The 22,277-nt window shown below is 38.4% G+C and overlaps 1 protein-coding gene across 2 annotated transcripts in view; it reads right to left on the bottom strand.

The window, feature by feature from the left end:
* Nucleotides 1–10,210: 10,210 nt before the first annotated feature.
* ARHGAP5 (Rho GTPase activating protein 5) overlaps nucleotides 10,211–22,277 on the bottom strand; it is a 43,260-nt gene continuing 31,193 nt past the window's right edge. For both annotated transcript variants that reach the window (XM_063117787.1, XM_063117788.1), the window contains exons 5-8: nucleotides 21,610–21,687; nucleotides 19,569–19,700; nucleotides 18,096–18,201; nucleotides 10,211–14,360 (exon numbers count right to left, since the gene is read on the bottom strand). In XM_063117787.1, the coding sequence (XP_062973857.1) occupies nucleotides 14,030–14,360; nucleotides 18,096–18,201; nucleotides 19,569–19,700; nucleotides 21,610–21,687 (647 nt within the window). In that variant the 3' untranslated portion in view covers nucleotides 10,211–14,029. The remainder of the gene's footprint in view (nucleotides 14,361–18,095; nucleotides 18,202–19,568; nucleotides 19,701–21,609; nucleotides 21,688–22,277) is intronic.

Below are 22,277 nucleotides of genomic sequence, written 5' to 3'. Positions count from 1 at the left end.
GACATGTTCTACAGTCCGTGGCCATTTCCCCCCCCCCCCTGCCGCCATTTTCCCATTGGAGTGGCTGCGGGCCACCTGTTCGACACACAGAGGATGGCATGATGCATGATTAATCCGCACGGCAGTAAGTGATCGAACTACGGAGTGCATGTGGGTAGCAGAATCATAGGCGTGACGTGTTTCCATGATCATGTGGCAGGCACGTTTGTTGTGGTTCCATTACCACTCCCCTCTCCATGATTCCCTTTCCCACCACCCCTCTGTGTCTGAACAGGCCCTATCTTCAGTTCTGTTTTTTTACCCACAAGAATACATGTAAAAAATTCTGACAAAACCAAATTCTGCTCATGCAACAGGACTTCCCCTTGCTCTCCTCCTCCCTGCAGCCCCCCAGAAATGCTAGGGGTACCCCCCAATCCTCTGCAACAGATTTGGGGTGGGGGTGGGGCTGCACAGGGAGGAAAAAATAATCTCCCAAGCAGTTTCCATTCTGCTGACAAAAGGCCCGGGTTGGATATAACCTAATATAAGCAACACCTCCACTAGGTAGATGGTGCTGTTCTTTTCTGTTCTGTCTTGGGGAAGTTCCTGCAAAGACTGCTTCAATGCTTTAAGCTTATGCTGATGGTTTAACATGCAGATTTCTAATGAAGTGTGTTCCTTTAAGCAAGTATTACAATTGGAGGCAGCATTTTCAAAGATGGCAAAAGCCTTATTGCCTGAAGAGAAATTTACTGTTCGCTCAGGTTGGGCCTGGAATCAGTGAGCACCTTGTTGGTTTCGATTTTGGTTCCAGTGAATGAGTGGGCTGATAAGAAAGCAGTGCAGTAACTTGTAATAATTCATATATTTCTTTTTCATATGATTTAGCTATTACTACCATCTTTACTTTGGGTAACACTGGTGTTTCTGGTAACACTGATTTGAACAGATGTTTTAGTGGCATAGGAAAATACTTTTTAAAACCTTTTGAAAAATTCTGGAGTGAATCCGGACCTGGTGATTTCTGATTTGTTAGATTCTTGATAACTTAATGACTACTTTGAAATGAGATTCCAAAAATATTTAGTTGAGATTGACTGGAGTTTGAACATTTTATATCAGAGGAAGATTGATTTCAGATATAGCTGGAGTTTGTGAGGAGTGAAAGCTCCTAATAAATAGCTGATATAGTATAATTGCTGTGATATTTCCTGCACTGTTTGCTCTGATGGTGGTACCAGTGTTTCGGGGGGTTTCCAGTTCCCCTTGTAAAATCTAGTTTAATAGCATACAGGTTTTGTTGCCATACAAAAGTATTTTGAGAAATTTTCATATTTCTCTAGTAGATAAGCTTGTTTTGAATCTAACTGACTTTTAAAAACATAGTTTTGTCATAAATGTATCTTGCTCATGTTTATATTTAATTTCAAGTTCTGCAATTGATCAAGTTACGATTCTTCTTGTTTAGATATTTTTAAATAATTCAGGTGCTTTCCTTCTTTTCTTTTTTATAAAATAAGCCTTTGATGCATTCAAAATAGTGGGGCAAGTAATATATGGTGCTGTTTAGCTCAATAACTAACAAACAAAACCCCATTGATGTATTACAATATCTTCATTATACGGAAGAGGATTTTTAGCTCCCAGGATTTAACTCTATAAAAATTATTTACTGCCAAGTTAAGTGTCACTGGGAAATAATCTGCATAAACAATTGGATGTATTTGTGAGTTAAGAACATGAGTAAGCAGAAGTGGATAAATGAGAAAGAAGTCAATACAAGAGTATAATCCATGCACTGATAAGTAAATATTCTTAACATCTTTCAGCAAGAGTGAGTGGTGGGTGAGGAGTTGGGGGTGGGTGAGGAGGAGGCGTTCTTTCTAAGTTGTTTTCAGCAGATCTATTTCGTATGAAGTTCCCTCACTCAGATTTGGCCTGTTCCTGATTGGTTCTGGTTCAGCTTGTAAGTGGTATTGGTTGCACACTCTTATGGGTGACTGAAACTGGTGTTTTATACTAATTAAACATAAAAATGCAATAAATAAATAAATTATATCTATATCTATCTATAAAGCTATAAAATTTTAACTTTTAGATTAAAAGTTAAATTACAGCACCTGTTTTGCATGCAGTGGGTCCCAGGTTTGACCCCCCAGATCCTCCAGGAAGGACAGGGAACTTTTTTCCTGGAACCCTGGAGAGCTGCTGCCAGACAGTTTTGACAATAACAGACTAGATGGACCAAGAGTCTGAATCAGTATAAGGCAGATTTCTATGTTCATATAACTACAGCTCCCATCATCCTTAACGACTAGGTATGCTGGATAGAGCTGGTGAGAATTGGAGTCCTGCAACATCTGGATGGTCACAAATTCCCACCTGTGCCATAAGTATTGCAGGCAACACCTGGAGATCTACACTAGTCAAGTTAGAACGTGTCTTACCATTTTTAAGTGTGCGTTTCGTAGTATTATGCCACATAACATATAGTTTGTGACGTTTTATTGTTGTCTGTTCTCTGGTTTTTATTTTGAACTTCTCTGAAATAAGTCGTTCTATTTGGTATGATGTGGCCGATTTCATCGTATTAAATGGGTTTCCTGTATTTCTTAATTAGCCAAACACATTCCTGGGGGGCGTTTATGTAATTTCCACGCCCAAAGTTGGAGCCGTTTTTTTCTTTCAAGCCTCTTTTTTGCAGCCACTTCCAGTTTCACTTTTGGGAGGCATCTTGGTAGATTGTTTGTAGGTGGAGGGGCAATTGAAGCGGAGAGAAGAGGAAGTGGGAGGGGAAATTGGCAGACGGGGAAATAGAACAAATGGATTTATTTTCTTAGTGTGGCCAAAAAGAATGCATTCCCATGGAAAGAGAAAACGTAAGTAAACTTTTTTAAAAACGCTACGTTTTAAATAGTTCAAAAACAAAGCGTTCCATGACTGTAAAAACGACGTTTCATATACTAGTGTAGATCCCCTCATACACACCCAGTTGTTACAAAAGAACCAGATACAGAATTCCAGGGCCAGAGATATAATCGCAGCAAAGAACATACACAAACCTTTGCAAGACCTGAATATTTGGGAGAGCATTAAATTCATTTGCATCCTTTATATCATGGATAGGCAACTTCTGGCCTTTCAGATTGCCATGCCTCCCTTGGATTTTTCCGAGGACGAAGGGGAATGGCAGGTTGCAGACCTGGATGAAGAGACTAGCACAGAAGCAACTCGAGATTCCTCACTCCTTGACAATGATCAATGCCCTGCTGCAGCCCCTTCGTTGGATTCAGAGGACAAAATTCCACTGATCCCAGCAGAGTGAAGGGAAGCTTCATGTGAAAGAACAGAAGCGAGTGTCTGTCTGTTTAAGAGGTAGAGGCTCCCAGAAGACAGAGGACTAATTGCTAGTAGCTGCTCCAGGACACTGAACTTAAAAGCAGCAAGAAGCCACAGGAACATTGCTGGAAATGCAACGTCGTACCTACATGCTGGATCTTGGCAGCCTTGAGGACCTTACACCCTGGATTCCTTGCATTTTCAACACTGGATTGCAAATGGACCTTTCTCTGCCTCGCCGACTTGATTTTGTTGAACTGGTAAAATCCCCAGCTCTGCTTACAACCTCGCCTCACCCTCTCTCATTCCCTGGTTTGACAGGTTTATTATCCAACTTATCTGCAAGTGATTTATCACAGACATTGCATACCGGCTTTGGTCAGCCGGCAAAAAGTGACATGGATGTTTTGGCCTACAGCTCCCATAATCCTTCACGAGTGGTTATGCTGGCTAAGGCTCATGGGAGTTATAGGCCAAAACTTCAGGATGGACACAATTTGTCCATCCTTGCTTTATATAGTAGCCTATTTTCTATTAGCAACTATATGTGAGGGGAGTAGGAACATCATGATGCAATGTACAGAAGTTATGCTGGAAATAGTACCTGCCATTGGCAGCCAGAGAAACAGAAATGAAACAAAGTTTGCACCCCAGCACTAAAGTATCTGACACCAAGGATACCGGTGGTACTTCTTCCCACCTATGCCTTCATTCAAGGTGCTAATTGGAATGGAAGGATCCATGTGATCAGTAACCACACATACATTGCAGCTGCATAGGGCAGCACCCAAAAATAATATGACACTATTAAGTCCCTCCATCCAGCCCTATAGTGTAATCAAGTGCTAACCCTTTATTTTATAGGTGTGCATGTGTGAAAGAATGTTGGTTTGCTTAAAGCCGTCTCAGACTTGATGTCACTAGGCGACATTTTTAGTAGGAATGCACAGCTTATTCTGTTTGCCACTACACGACACCATCTGTCACTGTTTGCAAAACAGGATCTGTTCTGTGGTGCTTTTTCTTCCAAGGTCTCAGCTGCTTGACTAATCACACTCAGAACTTTTGCCCTCTACAATGCATTTCCCTAGCTCTACCACCTTGGATAGTTTTAGGCCAAGTTTAAACAGGTTACCACCATATGGAAAACAGTCACCCATGTTATTGGTTCATGCAACTGCAAATCCCATTTTAAAAGTGTTTGCTACAGAGCCATATATACAAGGTGACAGTAGATCAGCAGTGCATCGGCCGAGGCCACACATCAGTGTCATGCTACCACAATGTGGATAGCTCAGCGCATGCAAAAATGTCTTTTAAACAACACTACAGCTGCATGGAACACCTATACAGGTGCTTTCCATGTGATATCAATTCTAAATTAATCCTTAGCAGGTATACTGCAGTTGATACATAGTGTGTTTGTTTGTTTGATTGATTGATTGATTGATACATACATGCATACTGCCAACCCATTTGTTGGAGCTGTTACAGTTTTGTTCCACTTGCAGTCTCTCAGACCTTTCATGATATTCTAATTTTGAGAGTTGCTTGGGCCACAAAATTGCCTTATTTCAGCTGCTAAGGGAATTTTTAAACATAAAGCAGCCTTTCCTAACCTGTTGCCTTCCAGTTGTTTAGGACTTTGACTTCAATCCATGGTTAGAAATTCCAGGAGTTGTAATCCAAAATATCTGAAAGGCACCAGACAGGGGAAAAACTTGCCATAAGGCAGCATAGCTATACTGTGGGTTTCTGTTCTTGTTGATGTGCTTTCTCAGGGTGTGTTGATTGAACAATACCTGTAAATTGGTCCACAAAGAGCACAGGCCCGATTGCCAAATGTAATTTAATAGACAGCTTTTTTTTAGTGCTGACTTACCAAACTCAGACAGTTCACAATACTTGCCAGTTAACTGAAGGCTCTCGCCATATTTTGTTTGCTTGCAGTAGCCAATTTATTATGCCAATTATAATATACAAAGCTTCAGAGTTACACCTGAATAGACCAGGTAATCTTAATGCTTTTATAACAGCTATTCATAATTTTGGCAGGAAAAAGCACAAATTGGCAGTCATTACATTGAAAGCCACTACATTTTGCAAAACACTATCTAGCTGCCTCAATGATTTTGCAATATTTCAAGCCAAAACCCAAGAGGTCACGATGACCAAGTATGATCAGAAACTGGCTGGTTTTGTATAAATGTGAGTAGATATTCCTAGGCAGACTGTTTGTGCCTCTTGCCATTTACTTCCCTTTCATTTATCTCTATGGAAATGTGTTAATTCCTTATCAGCAGCACAATTTGTTACCTTGTAGTTCTTTAATATTTTTAACCTGACAATTGGAACATTAAATTCCCCCGTCCATGAGTTCTATGGAACTATCAATCAGGCCGTAGCTAGACCTAAGGTTTATCCCAGGATCATCCTGGGTTCATCCCTGACTGAGCACTGGATGCCCTGTGTAGCACTTAGATGAACAGGTTTGACCCCAGGAGAATCCTGGGATAAACCTTAGGTCTAGCTGCGGCCTCAGACGTATAAGATCCAAATTTACTGCCCAGCTGTAGCCTGGTTAGAATGGAGCAGTTTTGTGAAAAACTACTTCAGATCCATTCACGGGCATTACACCAACACATTCAGATGGTCCCCGATCACTACTAGAGGCTTTTTGGAGAGCTATCGGGGTGGGGTGGGGCAGGGAGAAGGCAGAAAAATAACTTCCTGCCTATCCCATTCCTCTGGTGCTTCTCTGGATCTAAACCAATAGAAACACATTTTTTAAAAACCAGCATAAAAAGCAGATTTTAAAAAAGACAAAGCAACATAAAAGCAATCAGCAGCAACTAAAAAAACAGATTTTAAAACCTTGGATAATAAAAAGGACCTTCAAATGCATTATGAGGCTAAAAAGACACACAAGGTGCATTAGAGGAAGGGCAGGGCACATTGAGATCATCACTTTGATTCTCTGGAACTAATGCCTAGTGTAGGGTTGGGCAACTTCAGGAGTTCTGGGCACCACATCCCACGCCTTGGACCTCCCTATGGGCTACACTCTCACTTGCAAACAACAACAACACTGGCAGTTTGCTGCCAAAATTCAGCAGGTAACTACTAAAGAGCCTTTTGAAAGTTCTGTGCTTGCTTGCTGCCAAATTTCAACAATAAACAGCCACTATTTATTTATATATTTAGCTGGTGTTGCTGTAGACCCCATGTGGCCCACCCCTGGGCTGTTGGCCCATACGGAAGTCTAGCAAGGGCAGAACCAATGCAAACCAAAGGAAGATTTTAACTTTCATTGATGTTTTCATTTTAATTTCATTTTGCATACATAACTGTTCAGTTCTTTTAGAGAATTTATAGCTCAAAATTTGAAATAACCACAAGGGCCACCTGACCCACACCAAACACAGTTGATAATCTGGTTTATGGTTTTTTGCTAAAAACAATTAGGCCCGAAATTGGCCTGAGTACTTTGAATTGTCATATCACTGGCCTGAGTATTTTGTATTATCATATCAAAGGAAAATGTAGCACCATGTCAATTGCATTTTAACATTTTTACTCTCTCCTTGGAAGAGAAAATACCATTGCTTATATAACCCAGGTCAGATAAAAATATAAACACTTTTTTGTTTATGGATTGGGTGTACTGTAACACAAAATGAGGCTAAAAGCCCTTCCATTAATGACCAGCCACAATTTTATTGCACTTTCCTGTTAAAATGAATTTTGTTTTTATTCTTTTATTCAGTTTGTCCACTGCTCCAAAATTCTTGAATGGGGAGCGGTATATAAATATTGTAAATAAAATAAATAAATAAATAAAAGCAAAAATACATCCTGACTTGGTCCTCACATTCCGGATAATTGGAGAGGGAATTCTCTCACTTGAGAGTTGCCAAATGGGCCTGTAATCCTGAACCTAGAATTTGTATTAGTGCTAAAGACCTCTAACTCCTTAACTGGAATGGGTAATTATATACATATATTAGAAAGAAGGGGTAAATTGGATTTTTTTCACATTACCCAGTGAATTACTTTGTGGGCCAATTAACAGATATAAATAAATGACAACTCAAAAAACAATAGTCGGCAATGATGCCATTCATTTTCGGTTTGCCATCCAGAAAGCCTGCTTGCTCAGCACAAATTCATTAAATCTGAAATGAAGCAAGAGAAGTCACATATGCAGTCAGAGGCTGGAATTAAGGGGTTGTTCTTGTTAATTGACACAGATGATGTAACATGTGGAAGTTGCTTTGGTAGAGATGGTGTTCTTATTGTCTTTTGAAACGTCTGCAGAGATCAGGTGAGAAGTGGGTTTAATAACATAAGAGCCATGCTAGAACAGACCAAGGGTCCATCTAGTTCAGCATTCTGTTCACACAGTGGCCAACCAGCTGCCCACGGGAAACTCACAAGCAGGACATGAGTGCAACAGCACCCACCCATGTTCTCCAGCAACTCCTGTACATAGGTACACTGCCTCTCATAGGATTGGGGCTAGTAGCTACTGATACTTTATCCCCCGTGATAAAGCTTGGATTTGATATTAAATTTTCAGTTCAGGTATATACTTAAAATATTTCTGGCGTCATATGGCTGGAAATGCATCAGTGCAAGCTCTTCAGTTTCTTCAGTGACTAATGATCGGTGGCTGAACTTTGTTTTCCCAGTTCCTTCATTTGTTGTTCATACTGCACCAATTACATTAGATTTTAAGACTGTGGGCAGCAATTGTGCTGTTCTTTAATCTTAGTACAGTGCCTGGAAAACATAGGTGCTTTACTAATGTAGTAGCAGCAGCAACCATATTGACATATAACTTAACAGCTTTATGAGAGTTGCATATATTCTGTGTTCTTTTCATTTTTAGTTTCTGCTTGAGCTGACCCAATAGCCCCATATGCTTCAATCACTGGCATTACTCTAAGATGTTGCCAATTTTAGACAGAAGTGACCACAAAGGTACCAACAATAAAAGCAGAACATCTTGTTTCATATCTGTACCCAGTGGGACATGATGAGATTCCTCCTACTAAATAAACCACACCACTGGGGAAAAACCCAACCACAAATTTAATGGCATGTCCTCCTTCCCCAAGATTGGCAAACTTCACAATTTGAGAAACATATTCATTATTCAAGACAAACTATTTTTTCCATTATTGAACAGATAAGAGTTGTCTTGGGCACATTGCTAAAGCTAAGCTGGTTGCAACCTAGTGGGTGCCTCACTGGGAACCAGCCTGGACAAGCTCTATTTAAGTTGTTCTCAGAAAAGGTGGAATACAAGCATAACACACTTTTAAAAATACCCATAGCTTACTGCAGAACTTCTTTGCATGCATTAGGCTGGTGTACATTTAAAGATGTGTCCATACAAAACCTTGTTTTCGGTCATTTATCCTTAAAGATATTTATACTGTGGTGTAAGAAACAATGAAGACTTTGGCAAGAGCAGTTCACCGCTCTCCTCTGCTTCATTTAATCATCTGCTATTGTTACAACCATCAATGTCAGAAATGATTCGACGACTCTTCAGCTTCAGTTGGAGAACGTACTGTTTAGCCATTTGCAGTTTTCTTAACATATAAATTAAGCTGAGTAATATTTTTCACAGGCCTGTCAACCTTATGGGTGGGGGTTAGCAATGATGGTTTTAAAGAGTGGAAGGCAGAGGGATTGGGGCAGTGTGTGTGTGGTACATAGTGAGGCTAGAGTGATTTATAAAAGGCATTTGGGGGGGATATGACTTGGTAGAAACAGTATAGCAGGGGAGATGGGACTAGTAAAAGTAAATTAACAGTGTAACACGATACATATCTACTCAGAAGTCCAATTGAGTTAAATGGAGTTCTGGAGGTAGATTTATTCAGAACATGCTGTAATGAGCTTTCCAAATTTTATAAATAGTTTTCAGACTTATAATGACAGACGGATCCAGCAAGCAACAGCTTTTATCAGTCAGTAAGTGAGCTACTGAGAGGGTTAAGGACCCCACTGATTCGCCAATTGTTGTTAGTCCAACCAGTAAATCAGTTTTCTGTCAATTTGCAGTTCCCTAATTCCAAAGGGAGAGAACCTTCCAAAGACAACTGTACTTCTCCCCTGAGAATCTGGAAAAAAGAGTATTAATTAAACCAACACAAAATAGCAGAAGAAAAATAATAATGGTAGAAATACATGCATAAGTCAATAAAATCTGTATGCTTAACTGAGCTCAAAATACAATATAAAAACATTGTTACATAGTAAATATTGCCACCATTTATTAGATATGTGTGTCAAAAGAATTCTGAAAGTTAAATGGTGGACTTCCTGCTACAAATGTATCAATCTTCAAACACCACTTTTTGTTTTGTATATCATGCATGTTTCACAATAAATTAAATGTGTGGATGTGAATTCTTTTTTTTATGACACCTCACATCTTGTAGCCAGAACAGAAAATAAACCTTCACCAATTTGATGAACAGCTTCAAGTTATATAAGACAAGAATCCTATTAATTACACGCATACAACTCCAATCCAGATTAATAGGAATTGCACATTTAAAGGGTTTATACCCCATATTTCAGGTCCGCTTTGGAGCATATAATTATGAGGACTAAATATTACATCTTTAACCTCCTTTGTTTTGCTCTCCATAAATCTTGCTGAAGCATATATTAGAGAAAATATAGAATATGCATTAATAAAATATAAGTTCCCTTCTCCCAAAATTTTATACTGCACTTAGTTTTAATTTAGTTTGTTAAACTGAATTTTAAAAATGGAGTACCAGCCAACTAAAAGCAGCATTTCAAATTTCACCACTGTATTTTCTTGGATATGAGTTTGTCCTTCAGAAGTTGAATATGTAACTAAACATTATACACAGTAGGCATCTTAATGTTTTATTCATTGCATTCTGCATACAGATAAGCTTCACCGATATTTAATTCACTGTAGCATTCTGTAGGTGGTGACAAGATTACATTAATTATAAAGAACTTTAAAAGTATATATATTCAGCCGATATAGTATCACAGTTACTGTAAAAAAAATGAAATCACCATGGAAGCTAAGGAGTAATTTTTTTAAAAAAACTTCTCCAATTAGTTCATTTTTTTACAATTTTAAAGAGCGATTAGAAACTAAACTCCAGTACCTCAAAAATAAACAAGTCAATGGTAGTTTCTAGCAACCAGTATTCAAGTAATGCAGAAAACATATATTGTGAAAAATTGTTGCTCTTCATTAAAGTTGTATACTATTTACACTATATTAAAATCCTTAAAGTTTGAGTGTAATGTAAAAATAATTTGTAAAACATCATTTAATATAAAATGCCACTTAATGTGTTATGTATGGGACTAAATATACTCATAAAATGTTCAAATACGCATTAAACACACAACAGCATGATACTAAGCACAGTTAATTAGAAATACTCCCTAGTAACTGAGCTCAGGATCGCAGCCTAAGGCTACAAACCATCTCACTGATCCCAATGGGATTTATCCAAGCACAACTGTGTTTAGGACTGCAGCCTAAAGCTGTACATTTCCGGAACACACAAAATATAACAAAGGTCAGTATGAAGGATGCAGAAGTCAAACTGACAACTGTTGAGCACTGTTCACATTACTGTAAAACTGACGGAATTCACAATATCAACATGGCTTTGAAACTTCAGAAAAAAGCAAGCTATAAGGGATTACTCCATTAGCCAAAATGAGCAAGCCAAATTTGCTAGATGTGTAGTAATTCTGTGTAGTTCGGCTTTTTATACTATCTATGATATGAATAAGATTTTCATAGATTATGCAAGGCTGTTAGCATCCAGTTACCTAATTTGTCTGATTTTCCTCCTGTTTTCAGTTAGCAGCCCTTACCAAATGTTTTTAAATAGGGAAGGGGGAAAGGCTGCACACACATATTTATGCATCAAAAACTGTTGAAGTAAAAGTAACAGGCAAAAATGTATGCTGCTGAGAGTCTTCTGGATAGCATCCATAGCACTTTAATTTTGATGTAAAGATTACAGAAGGTATGACAAGTAGGTGACAACTGCAAATATTTTCTTATATGTTAATGAAGTTTGCAATCTATGGAAATGATTCAGATTTACATAGCAGCCAGTGAGTGCTAAAGTTGTACTCCTGCCATGAGATATGCAGACACAGACATACCTATTCTTTGCTGCGTAAGGGTACCCAAGATGACTATGATGGATCATGCATTAGGCCAAGTAAGAGCAGCGTTTTAAGTTATAGGGTAATCAGAATTTCCAAACAAACAGTTGTCTATAATAACTTGAAAATAAGTTCTGCAAGCCTATCTGTGTGGGTAATAAAATAGCATATTAACACAAGTCAACTAAATTGTATTAGCTTATAAAAAGACAATTCTAAATGGAAAAACAAATGTTAACTCTTATTGTATTAGACAAAACTGGATATGATTGAAAAAATTAAGCCTACTTGCAATAGAAATCAGCTTTTTTCTGTACATTTTGATGCTTTTGTCTATACCATCTATAGTAGAAAAATAAATTCTTTAGCAACCTAGAAACAGTTTATAAAACTCTTGAAGTTTAATTTTTTTTCTTAACATGCCTATGTTAAACTGATGGCTATAAATAAAAGCTATTTAGACAACAGGTGTAATGTAAAACAAGTTAATGCTACTACATTTACAGGACAATTTTTTATTATTGTATTTATATCCTGTGTGCTTTGAATCAGAATAGAGGGTTTTGTTGTTGTTGTTTAGAAAAGATAATTACTTGCAAGAATATAACACAAATATCAAGATAATTTATAATATACAAATACTTCAACAGCAGCCTGGGTTGCGGTATCTTAACCAGAATGATAATCCAAGTCATAATTAGAAGTACAATACCTAGGACATAACAATTGAAAAAGGCAATTTTTATTTTGGAGAAATTGAGCAAAGCTCTTGAGAACCTTAATTCTTAAAAATCTTTGCAAATCAAACTCCTAAAGAACCTTAGCAGTAAAAATGTTTCTACTTGCTATAATGGATAGCAAGCTATGAATTAAAATTACAATACTGATTGTAAAGTTTTTCATCTACTCAAAATAGCCCAGCAGCTGAATAAGCCAGGATTTTATTTTCATGGTGGTGTGTTGAAAATGAAAGGAAACATTTGTAAGGAAAACGCAAAGACCTGGATCCAAACTTTGTTCCTACTGTCAAAAGGTGGGGAGGCTACTTTTGCCAATTCCCACCTCCCCTTGCAGCCTTCAAAACTCTGCTCCAGAATGTGGAGGTGGTGCTCCTTCTGCCAGTAGGATCCCTCCACTGGATCAAATGACTTCCATGAATGGAAGGCGCCCTTCAGTTCAAGGACAAGTCCAACCCAAATATTTTAAGGCTCCATTCAAATTTGCCCCATGATTACTAGCCTTCTATCACATTTAGCCAAAACAAAAGATTTACCAAGAATGTAAAAATCAAGCAGCATTCCTTTACAGCAAAACTTGTACCAACGTAAAAGAAAAGTAATTTTAAAATGGTGCAATAGTAATTTTGAATTTTTAGTACAACAAATAACAGAAAAAAACACATGAATACAAGTGTCATTTTATATACATACTAAGATGCTTCAGTACCCAAAGTATTTATTGCTATATATTAGCAATGCTTTTTTATACCTTTAAAGGGCCACAGAAAAATAGATCATGTATATGTTAAATTTAAGACCTAGATAGTTTGGTTTAGCAAGTTTATACTACAACAAAGTTCTCATTTATGTACGAAAAATTATATAGCCTTATATGAAAATGTCAAACTATTTTCTATAGACTAGATGAATTCCCCAGTGGGGAAAAAATTAAAATATCTAAAATATATTAGATTAGGCTTACAAGACCATCAAAGATCTTTCAAACATGCAGCTGTTTACAGAATTAACAGAATTACAAAATGTTTCATTCGTTAATTGAAATTAAGGAAAAAGTAATAGCAACAATTTTTTTTTTTGCACAATGGTTAAACTCACTTTTACAATAAGCATGTCCTTGGTATTGTGCTGTAAGAAAAAATAATTTTATCAACCCCTCAAAAGAATGTCCACAGGTTTTTAAAAGAAAAATGGCAGGTGTGGAGGGTACTATTTATAACAGTGCAGTTTATATCCTTTCTGAAATAATTGTAATATAGCCTAAGTAGTTTGGAATTTACAAATACGATACAGCTGTATTGTAGCTGTACACAGCAAAGGGTTGAATGGGAATGAAATTGCCATGGGGGGCGGGAGAGCATTAAATAACAAAAACAGCCCTAAAGCGGGCCGTAAGCACTGAATGTTCCATAAATGATTTATTTAATCATTATATTTCTATAGAAAAGTTTTATTCACAATATATTGTGACAAACTGTCACAGGAATGATAGTGATTGCAATAAACGTTCATGCAAGAGCAGCTTTGCACTTTAGTTATTTCTGTTTTTAAAAATTAAACCTCTCCAGTCATGCTAATCACATAATGTTGACCTGCAGTTTTTATGCACAAGGTGTATAGTATGACTACAGCGAAGATGTCTTCAGTACTGATCCAATCCTTTTCATAACTATGACAGTTGTTTTTGTATCTTGAAACATGCATGTCTAGTTTTCCTTTTCTATCCAATGCCAAGCTGCCTGCAATCATCTTCTCTTTACTATCAGTTGTTATATTTAAATAATACCAAGAGGATCTGCTTGCAACTGCGGTTGTATCAGTTGTGGTTGTAAAGGTGGTGGTAATTGCAGTGGTAAAATTGGATCCACCATTTGCACTGGGTTGGAAGGTGGAGGCTGATGTGCCACATTATCAGAGGTTTCTGAAATTTCTCCACCGTAGAAGAAAAACTGGCACTGTTGAATGAATGTCTCTATTACTGATTGAAGGATCTTGGTGGTTGACAGGAACTCTCTGTTTTCAAAATCAGGTCTCATCAAAGTTGGCCAGAAACAGATAGATAAGTTATCTGCAGTCATAAGATTGGTTCTGCTTTGTTGACTAACCCTATAATATACATAAATTTATTTGCATAGTTAATATTTGACAAATAGAATTTCAGAAAGTAAAATAAGTCTATTTTAAAATATTCCACCAGCTTTTAGTTAGGAGACCTGGTCAAACATTACATTGGTGAAAGCAGTATAAGAACAAACTAGTCTCAGACTTGTGTTCATACACACCCATTCTTCCCATGTAAACACCACCACCGCATACAGCTGTACCTAGAATCTCCTTGAACTTGCCGACTGCCTACATGGATAGAAAAGTCTGCAAGATCTATCATCTACTCACAGAGAGAGACTGGATGGTGTGGGCAGAACATGGGTATCTGTGAGACTGAGACTCACTGCTTCTACCACACTACCTTCCTGAAACAATATCTGATCAGGCCCAAGGTGGATAGCTATGTTATTCATAATTTTTATTTACAACAACATTCAGTCTATTTTTTATTCATCTTGCCAGACCACAGTCTTCCCAAAGTGGCTCACAGCATAAAAACAATCAATTCTATGCAATTTTATCTACCTGCCAGCAAAAACACACTGCTGGTGAAACAATTCCCCATCCTTCCAGCAGCCACCTATACCCCACTAAATCTGGAGGATTGGGTAGGTGGGGAGGGCAGAGCAGTTCTTTTGGGGGGGGGGAATAGGACAGGGATGTTCCATTGCTCAAGCAGAAATCTGCTCACATGATGTTGGGCAGAACCCAATACAAGTCAATATCAAAAATATTCAAAATCTCACATTAAATATAAAACAGGTTTAAATAAACTAGTTACAATAAAATTCAATTTGAAAATGCCCATCAGCAACAAACACCATAAAAAGTTTCAATTAAAAGTGAGCTATAGAACAGAGGAGTTTTTAAAGCCATTTAAAAATGGTCACAGATGGGGCCTGCCAAATTCCATAGGTAGGATTCACCACTGAGACAGCTCTATCTCCAAGCCACCTTACTGAGCTTAAAGGTGGGCCAATGAGTAGGGTCCACGAAGGTGATCTAATTAGATGGGCAGGATTATATGAAAATAGGAGTTGCTTCAAATAACCTGCAGTTATTACATAAAAACCCATGGACTCAAAATGCACAAGAACACCATTTATCTATTCCCCATGTTGATAAACACATATGTAGATGTCAGACACTAATAATATGCCACTGGAATAGACAGATAAGGTTTTATTATGGCATTTTAGCACCACTGTCATATGTAGTCATATGTACCTTATATGATAAGGGCAAAAGCACTTTCACACATAGCAAAAAAAAGCAGCATCTTAAACATCACAAGAGCTTATTATTATGCACTATGACAGATACCCTGTTTCCCCGAAAGTAAGACATCCCCCGAAAATAAGACCTCCTTCCAGTTTTGCCTCTCGCTGTAATATAAGGCATCCCCCCGAAAATAAGACCTTTTTTTTGTTTAACAATAAATGTGTACCGTATTCTTCTTCATGGAAAAATAAGACATCCCCTGAAAATAAGACCATGCGCATCTTTGGGAGCAAAAATTAATATAAGACACTGTCTTATTTTCGGGAAAACAGGGTATTAACTAAAGTGTTCAACTTGTAATCGTTTAAATTGATATTTGATAAAGCATATTACTGCCTATGTATTGTAATGGACTGTATGACGGCCAATAAAATGAGACTCAATCCAGTCAGCACACAGGTACTGTTAGTACAGGAGGCACAAACGACAGGCTGGGGACTGCATGTGCCTCACCGCCACAAAGGGTGCATAACATCTCCCACCACCAAATTCCCTCCCCCAGTAATCCTGATACAGGTTGCTCTTTCTCCAACTGGGAGCAATAGCAAGAAAAGCGCAATCTGTATCAGGATCATTGGGGGAGTGGATGGAGATTACCCTCTACTCCCTTCCACCAGCAATTCTCGTACAGAACACTCTTTCCCCTGGTGCTGCTAGCACTGAGAAAAGTTTGACCAGTATCAGGATCACTGCAAAGTCTACACATGTATGTGCAATTTCTCTCACACACATCCTACCCCCTGCCCCCATCCCCCAAGCCAGTATCATATGCAGTTCTCAGAACTGAAAAGGTTGCATGTTAGAAGGCAGTTTGTCTGCCTGGCTGAATGGTGTTTAATCTGTTCTGGATGGGATTGCATTTCCACAGGAAATGGTCTGCATTTCCACAGACCATAGGCTTCAAGCAGCCCCCACCGTCTTGAGTGCAGCCCTGCCATTTCTGAAATTTGACAGTAGTCACAGCAATAATAATAATAATAATAATAATAATAATAATAATAATGATAGTTTACTGCCAAAATTCAGCATCACAGCGGCAGGAATGCAGTCCCTGTAGGAGGGGTTCAGGGAATGGGAATTGGCCCATGGACCACCCAAAATTGGCTACCCTTGACTTAAAGGATCAGGTTTGTTGGCTAAAGGCACAAGGTGGCTTTGGAGTTGCCAAGTGCTTTTATCAATTAGGCTGATGTACAAACCAAACAGTTATCCAAATAGAGCAGCCTTCCCCCAATTTGTTGCCCTCCAGATGTGTTGGACTGCAACTCCCATAATTCCCAGTCAATATGGCCAATTCAGCCAAGGGGAAGGCAGGGTTAGAGAAAGCCTTGATACAATTATTGCCAGCTCGGACCCGGTTCCTCGAGAGGAGAAGAGGAGCATTGTGGCTCCGTTGCGGTATCAACCGCTTGAAGGGTCTTTGTCCACACGATGGCCTTGAGGCGATCCGAACGATGTCTTCGCATTTGCTTTGAAAACGCCTGGCAAAATCTATACTTTCCCACTAAATGGCCTTCTCCCAAACATAAAAGGCACAAGGAGTGGCCATCTGAAGGAGGAAGTTTACTCCCACAAGCTGAGCATTTATGAAATGGGGACCTTAGGGCGATACGGTTTGCCCGTAACTTTCGGATGCAGCCGCAATCCAATTCAAAAATATCCTTCTATATTATAAATCTAACTAACTAACTACAATATACAAACACTTTTTTTTTTATAACAAGATAAACGCCAGAGAAAAAGAAACAAGAGAAGCTTCTCTACGATGCTGCCACGATGGCAGTTGAAGAGAACTGAAGGGAATGGGCAGGAACCCTTCTGAGCATGCGCATGGCGCCATGGAGGAGGGGCTCCCGCCCCAAACGCCTCAGCTATAGAAGTTTCCCGATGGCCGTTCCGCCCAGGTGCAGAGCCCATTGTGTGACACACAGAGACCACGAAGAAGAACTGGATTACACCTGTGCTTCATGATTTGCATTCATTTCCAGAGTATTTATGGGCCAAATTCAAACTGCTGGTACTAATCTTTAAAACCCTAGACACTTAGGGCCAGGATTGTCTTCTCCCGTTAAGTACCTAAGATCATCTTCAGAAGCTTCAGAGTCCCTGCCAAATGAGGTGAGGGCAGCTACTAAGGAGAGGGCCTTTTCATTGGTAGTGCCCTGGCTGTGGCACTTTCCAGAGAAGTTCACCTGGCACTTTCATAGTCTACATGGATCACCTATGTGGTCTTTTCAGCACAAGGTGAAGACCTTTTTATTGTCCAAGGCTTTTCAATCCTTTAATTTTTAAAAACAGCATTTGTGCTTTTGGTTTTATTCAATAACAATTTTGATGTGGATTTTTTTCTTAAGTGTTTAATACTATATTTCTAATTTTATCCTTTTAGCACCATTTTGTGAATGCCTGAAAGATTTGGTTATTGGGCGTTATAGAAATGTAGTAAATAAATACCTGTTCAGATGAGTTATTACATATCTGAAGACATCATAGTTCACTGGATGGAATTTCTTCACAATTTCTTTTAATTCATACAGTCTCTCTGTCTTATTAAGGATTTCTGTAAAAAAAAAAGTTTGAAAACTATTGGAAAAGCCCGTGAAAATGAACAATATTTACACTGGGAATTTAAACAATGCCCCTTACCTACCCCCTACGTTTTATGCTTCCCCTTCCCCCCCTTCCTTTACAAGGAAGGTTTGAGAGAGGACGAAAAATAGTAGCACCGAAAGCTAAGGACAGCAAGAGAGGGAGAATTTGGTCTTTGAGAATGCTTTTGAAAAAGCCCATTCTAAGAAGGCAGTGCTAAATTACACGCGCAAACTGCTTTTCTTCTTCTGGAAAAAGGCAGCAGAACAGACATATAATGGTTACATTTTAGAACTGTATTTCTCACACTGGGAACCCAAGATTATCTGGGATACTGCTATGAGCGGTTGCAAACATGTGTTACTGGCAACTATCAGTGGTTAGGTTTTTCTCAAGTGTAGGTGGCAGTAGTCGAACTGCCTGTGAATTGGTGAAAATAGATGCTGAACTGGTACCCCAAACAAAGTTCCTTGATTAACTTTAAGTAGGGTCGTTTCTGTTTTACTAACTCGTTTCCAGTAAAATCTCTAGGAACTCAAGTCAGTAGTGAACTTTTCAGAGGATTGCTTGCTCATGTGATTCTACATTTAGCTATTAAAAGTTTACAAATCAAATCAGTATGTTGGATCTAGCACTGCCCTACCACCATGGAAGGAGTCTTTCTGCTTGCAGAAGGGGCTGCAATCCAGTGGAGGCTTCTGCTCATAGAAAGGGGGGGGAGGGCTGATTCCTCTTTTTTCTGCAGCCTCCTGCTCCACCTCCCATTATAGCTATAGAGTGGCAAAGATCTGTGGTTTTAAAGAGCATACATGAGTTTTTGTATGGATGGCAGAAGTCTACATATAAGTTGACAAGCTTTTCCATAGAAAACAGGTAGGAATGTTACATGGTTTCCTGAAGTGCAGCCACTCTGTTTTATATAGCCATAATAGAAAGACAACCTGAACCAATGAATTTCACAAACTGAAATCCAAAGGGAAACAAAGGTTATTACTCCAAATTACCATTAGCAGATTTCCCAACATATTGGTATTATTAAAGTATTAATCTTGTTGCAATATTATTCAACAACAAAATTTATGGGGTTTGATGCAAGAAAACCAGGATTGGAATTCCATTCATGGAACACTCCCACTCACGGAAGGATGGAGGCCCCACCAGTTCCTTATGCCACCTAAAATCTGCTCTGGGTGGTTGGAGGAGTCTTCTGAATAACATATTATTATTATATTTATTTGTATCCCGCCTTTTGCCCAATACTGGGCCCCAAGGCTAAACTTTAATATTTCTACTGATTATCTACAACACACTTCACAAAAGAAAAAAGTAACTGCTTACTTGATGCTTCAACTAATTCTGGATGTAGTGAATAAGGAATTAAAGGATCTGGCAGATCTGCAAAGAAAGCTTTAAGAGCTCCTGCCACAGCATTTACAGTTACTTCCATAGATTCCAGACTGATGCTATGATCTATAAGACAATATAAAACAATTCATTAATATGAGAGCTATCACTATATATTTCTCAAGATGATGTACTGAATATAAACACAAATGGTCATTTAATATTCAATTTTAAGTAAGTTGAATAATATGCTAGAATAGAGCAGTCTACCTTATTTATTTCTTTATTTTTTTTTATTTCATTTTTATACTGCCCAATAGCTGAAACTCTCTGGGTGGTTCACAAAAATTAAAACCATGAAAAGCATAATAAAACAACCAATTTCTGGGATGATTCTTTCCAACTAGTGAGTAACAGTAACTTCCAAACACTACCAACCACTTTATCAATATTATTAAACATCTGTTCAGACACTATGACAATAACTTACTAGCCCGAGATTTTTAAACCCATCGTTTTAAAAACACACACACACAACTTATTTGCACTTTTCAGCTCGGGCGTTGGGACTAGATATTCATACCACATCGTACTACCAACATATAGACGTTATTTCTAATGTACCTTTATGCAAGCATATGACAACCTAGTACTTGACCTAAAAAATCATCTGTCAGCAATTCATGTCTTCTAAACAGTTACTGTCCCAAGGATTAAGTACTTTACAGAAAGTACTTTTTCAAAATGTGACATTAGGTTATAACACATTTTTATAATACCAGAACCACTGCATCAGCAAAGTAATATACTAAACATTGCCATCCTGGGGGACCGGGGGGGGGGGGAGATTATGAACCTATGTGCTATTCATCCTCTGAGTCAAAGAAGAATAGACCCTGCTATCTCTCACATTGTGATAGGCCAGGTTTTGTGGGGGTGGAGGAAGCACCAGTCAAAGTAGAAGCTGTTAAGATTACCTCTTCCAAATTTTTGGCAATAACCAGGACATCCACAGTAGAACAATACTAGTGACAATACTAGTGGCTTGGTCCTAAGTTAATTAGGACATATTCCTAGCCAACCTGGTTGCTGGAATAACTGGGAAATGCTTCTGAAGTCAGAATGTGAGGGATGACCAAACGTGTGAAAGGAAAGACAATATATTTAAAGCTCCCAGGCATGGAGGAATGGATGTAAGAGGGGCACCAGGATGGCAGTAAGGACGGCTACCATAGATGTCAGGCTACAGCTCCTGATGCACCAGGCTACAGCTCCTGATGCACTTGGAGACACGTGCATCAGGAGCTCAATCCAGAGTCAATCCAGAATCCAGTTTAAGTTCCTGGACATAAATATGACTTCATTTCCATAGTATGAAAAGAGGCAGATTGGTCTGTCTGCCTACTAAATCATCTTCTGATGATTATCCTCGTCTTCTTGCACATTTCAAAATTATAAATAGTTCAGATGATTTTGGTGGAAGCAAGTTGGAAATGGAAGGGCTATTTTTGCTTTGTAATATCCATTTGCTAAACTCTTGTGATTTTCAAATTGAATTTTATGATGCTGCGTGATGTTTCATTTGCTTTGTTGTAATCAAAGTTTGAGGGCCATCTTGTAGAAAAGCGGGCTATACATATAAATAAAATAAATGAAAAACTAACATAGACCCTGTTCATACAACACACTAAGCCATGGTGGTTAGCATTTTGAGCTAAACATTATGGCTTAGCATGTCATGTAAACGCTCATTAACCATTTGCTGCAAAAGGGTTAGCGGCCTAACCATGTGTGTTATCTGGACAGGGCCATTGTTACCATGAGCACTTTACCACTGCACAAGGCTGTGCTTTAGCTATACCTTAGCAACACCTACTGTCAACAAATCATAATTAGTACTTAATCCAACCAATTACCAAAATGCATGTTTTCCAGTTTCTATGATTATCCAGGGGATTATATAGTGCATACGAATACAGCAGTAGTCTATCAGATCCACTATAAACTATTTGAAATTAATCAAGTCTCCCATTACCTTGATCAAATTGCTTCTGAATGTTGTCTTGATCTGTTTTATTACCGCTAACACGATAGAGACCTTCAGTACACAGACCTTTGGGAAAAGAAAGCAAATATCACATGATTGTAGTTTTCCAAATGCAGTCAAGTAATTCACACAGTGCAGAACTCAGTAAAACCAGTATTCATATTAAAATGTGTTTTTCCTCAATTATTAGCTTTGTTTCTTACTACATGAAATTTGCAATCTAACTATGCTTAGAGGAAAACCAATCTCATTTTACTGAATGAAACTTACTTTGGAGTAAATAGGGTGGAGTATCCAATAGGGTACAACTGCTCACATGAATTATATTGCGCTAGCCTATACTGCTCTAGCCTAATAGCAATAGTGTTAGCCGGAACAGTTTACACTAACACTGTAAAGAGAGCTTCGGCTATTGGGCGGTATAAAAATCTATATAAATAAAAATGTAAATGTTCGTTTGAAACAGATGTTATATCTCCGAAAGTTCTTCACCGATTGCTTTGAAATTTTGACACAACGTTGCATTCGAATATGCGAGCGTTGTTATGTCACTATGTTCTATATGGGGACAAAAGTTTTTCTTAAAATCGAAGAAATAGGCCTCCTCAAAACCAGTCCTGCTGATCATTGTGACATCGCCAACCAGTAAGCCAATC

The sequence above is a fragment of the Elgaria multicarinata genome, chromosome 2 (assembly GCF_023053635.1).
Source record: "Elgaria multicarinata webbii isolate HBS135686 ecotype San Diego chromosome 2, rElgMul1.1.pri, whole genome shotgun sequence".
Classification (NCBI taxonomy): domain Eukaryota; kingdom Metazoa; phylum Chordata; class Lepidosauria; order Squamata; family Anguidae; genus Elgaria; species Elgaria multicarinata.
The sequence above is the reverse complement of the archived record's forward strand: the minus strand, read 5'-3'. Positions and strand labels throughout refer to the sequence as shown.